The 2,654-nt window shown below is 63.3% G+C and overlaps 1 protein-coding gene across 1 annotated transcript in view; it reads right to left on the reverse strand.

Annotated features, from left to right (window-relative positions):
* Nucleotides 1-370: 370 nt before the first annotated feature.
* H696_00953 (H/ACA ribonucleoprotein complex subunit 4) overlaps nt 371-2,654 on the reverse strand; it is a gene marked incomplete at both ends in the record, with an annotated part of 3,385 nt that continues 1,101 nt past the window's right edge. Inside the window, 6 exons of the mRNA XM_009494842.1 lie at nt 371-406; nt 541-739; nt 839-1,262; nt 1,381-1,444; nt 1,628-2,227; nt 2,427-2,503. Of these exons, the coding sequence (XP_009493117.1) occupies nt 371-406; nt 541-739; nt 839-1,262; nt 1,381-1,444; nt 1,628-2,227; nt 2,427-2,503 (1,400 nt within the window). The remainder of the gene's footprint in view (nt 407-540; nt 740-838; nt 1,263-1,380; nt 1,445-1,627; nt 2,228-2,426; nt 2,504-2,654) is intronic.

Genomic DNA, 2,654 nt, shown 5'->3' on the forward strand with positions numbered 1-2,654 from the left:
CCCCCCCCCCCCCCCCCCCCCCCGCCCAGACAGCCTCAATCCGGCAAGGAACCGCCGAATAGACACGGCGCCCAACAAAATGTGCAGCCATCGGATGTGTCGAGCCCAGCCCCGACCGCGAGAGATTGCGGTACTGTGCGCGTGGGAGGGAGGGACAGGGAAGGGCACAAAGGGGAAGATATACATGTATATGCTATATTACACTTGGGCTTTTTTTAAAGTGACAGGGGCTGGGGAAGTTGTATATGCGTGTGTGTGTGCGTGTGTGTGCAGTGGGGGGTGGGGGGGGGGGAGAGAGATGAGTAGAGGGACGCGGCAGAGCGAGGGGAGCAGCCCCTTGCTCCTGCCTGGGGGCGGTCTATAAATGAATCTACTCGGACTTGGAGCGCTTCTTCTTCTTCTCGGACTGGAGGAGGAGGGGGGGGGGGGGACAGTGGAGGTGTCAATAAACAAGGCAGCTCACGCAAACAAAAGTCCATGGGAACCGCATCAGCAACCGGTAGTGAGAGATGGAAGCGGGGAGGGGGGGGGGGGACGCACGTCGTCGGACTTCTCCTTCTTCTCCTTCTTCTCCTTCTTGTCCTTCTTCTCCTTCTTCTCGTCCTTGTCCTTCTTCTCCTTCTTCTCCTTCTTCTCCTTCTTGTCGTCGGACTTCTCCTCGGCCACAACGGCCGGGGTGGCGGCGGGGGCAGCAGGAGCGGCGGCGGGAGCGGCAGCAGGGGCCGGAGCGTCGGGGGAGCTGAAGCAACAAGCGTGTTAGAGAGGTCGCATGAAGGTGGCTGGGCATAGGGACAGAGGGGGGGGGGGGGGGGGGGGGGGGGAACCGGGAAAGACGCACGAATAGTCGACGTAGTTCTTGGACCAGGAGGCCGGGGTGGCGGCGGTGGGCTTGCCGTGCTTGTCCAGCTTGCCAGCCTTGATGAGGCCCTTCTTCTCCTGGGCCTTGGGGCCGAGACCCCAGCGGCGGGGGTAGGTATCACGCTCCATGATGACACGCTTGATCTTGGCAACAACGCCATGGTCGCAGGTGGACATCTGGGCGGTGGACATCTCGGCCACGGCCAGGGCAATGGCCTCACCCTTGGTGGTCATGAGGACAACCTCCTCGCCAGACTCGATGCCATTCTCGTAGCGCAGCAGACCGGGGATCATGAGCTTGGCGCCGTAGCAGATGGCGTTGACCGAGGAGTCCTTGACGACGACACGCTTGTACGAAACGAGAAGGCTCTCCAGGGGGCGGACGACGCGGCGGAGGTAGGACTCTGGAGCGGGGGGATAGGGGAGGGGGGAGGTGAGCATGAGGGGTAGGGGAGGCAAGAGGGGCGCGAGGCACAGCGGCCACATGGGCATGTGTGGATACACGAGGGGGGGGGGGCGCACCGTCACGAGAGTTGTCGTAGACATACTGGGCATCGAGGATGTCGTGCATGGTGACCATGTTGTCCTGTGCATATTGTGTGTGCGTGTGCGTGTGTGTGTGTGTGTGTGTGTGCGCGCGCGCGCGAACGAAGGCAACGAGGAGGGGAGCGGGACTCAGAGGGTCAGCATCTCAGGAAGGGAGATTGGAAGCAGCCGAGAGGCGGCCAGAGGGGGAGGGGAGAGGGGGAGGAGGGAGAGAAAGACGCACCTGCTCAGAGGTGTGGCCGGAGCGGACACGACGAAGCTCCTGCATGTGGCCACCGGCGCCGAGCAGCAGACCAAGGTGCACGCAGAGGGTACGGATGTAGGTACCGGCCTCGCACTTGACCCAGAAGACGGCCAGGTTGCGCTCGTTGTCGAACTCGAAGACCTTGCTCTCGTAGATGGTGCGCACACGGAGGACACGCTTGACGGCCGAGATGAGAGGCGGGCGCTGGAACAGAGCGCCAGTCAGGGTCTCCACCGCCTGGTAGAGCTTCTTCTCGTCGTCGAGGGCCTCGTGCAGGCGGAGGACCGCGACGTACTCCTTACCGGCAGACTGCTGGGACTTGACCAGGCGAGTGGCGCGGTCGACGCAAACAATCAGGCAACCAGTGACCTTCGGGTCCAGGGTGCCCGAGTGGCCGGTCTTGTCGCAGCGCAGAATGCGGCGAATCCAGGCGACCACCTCATGGGAGGAGGGGTTGGCCGGCTTGTCGAGGTTGATCACACCATACTGGATGTAATCGCGAAGAGGGCGCTTCAGGGGCGAATGGCCGGAGGGGATGGGGACGTAGTGGCCGGTGCGAACGTTGAGCTTGTCGTAGTTCTGTGGACCATGAGAGGGGCCATGATTAGCGCGCATGTGGGGCAGCAGGGTGGGATGGGGCGGGGGATGCAATATGGGTCAGGCATGTTTGCGTATAGGCATCGGTGTTTGTGCGATGGGGAGAGGAGAAGAACACCGGGAAAGGGGAGTCCCGGGGCGCGAGAAGCGCGAGGGGCAGCAGGGGATGATAAAGGCGGACCTTGAGGAGCAGAGGCCACTCCGAGGTGTTGAGCACCGGGGCGGAGGAAGCCTCGGGCTTGATGGTGTGGTCGACGGCTGGATGCACAAGCAGAAAATCGGCGGACGAGGCAGGGAGGATGCCGGGGGGGGGGGGGGGCGAGGACCAGCGGTGGAAGCAGGCGAGGAGCGGGAAAGGGCCTGGTGCAGTGGCGGTGACGGCAATGGGAGCGACAGGATAACAACGACG

This window comes from Fonticula alba (assembly GCF_000388065.1).
Source record: "Fonticula alba strain ATCC 38817 unplaced genomic scaffold supercont2.1, whole genome shotgun sequence".
Taxonomy (NCBI): domain Eukaryota; order Rotosphaerida; family Fonticulaceae; genus Fonticula; species Fonticula alba.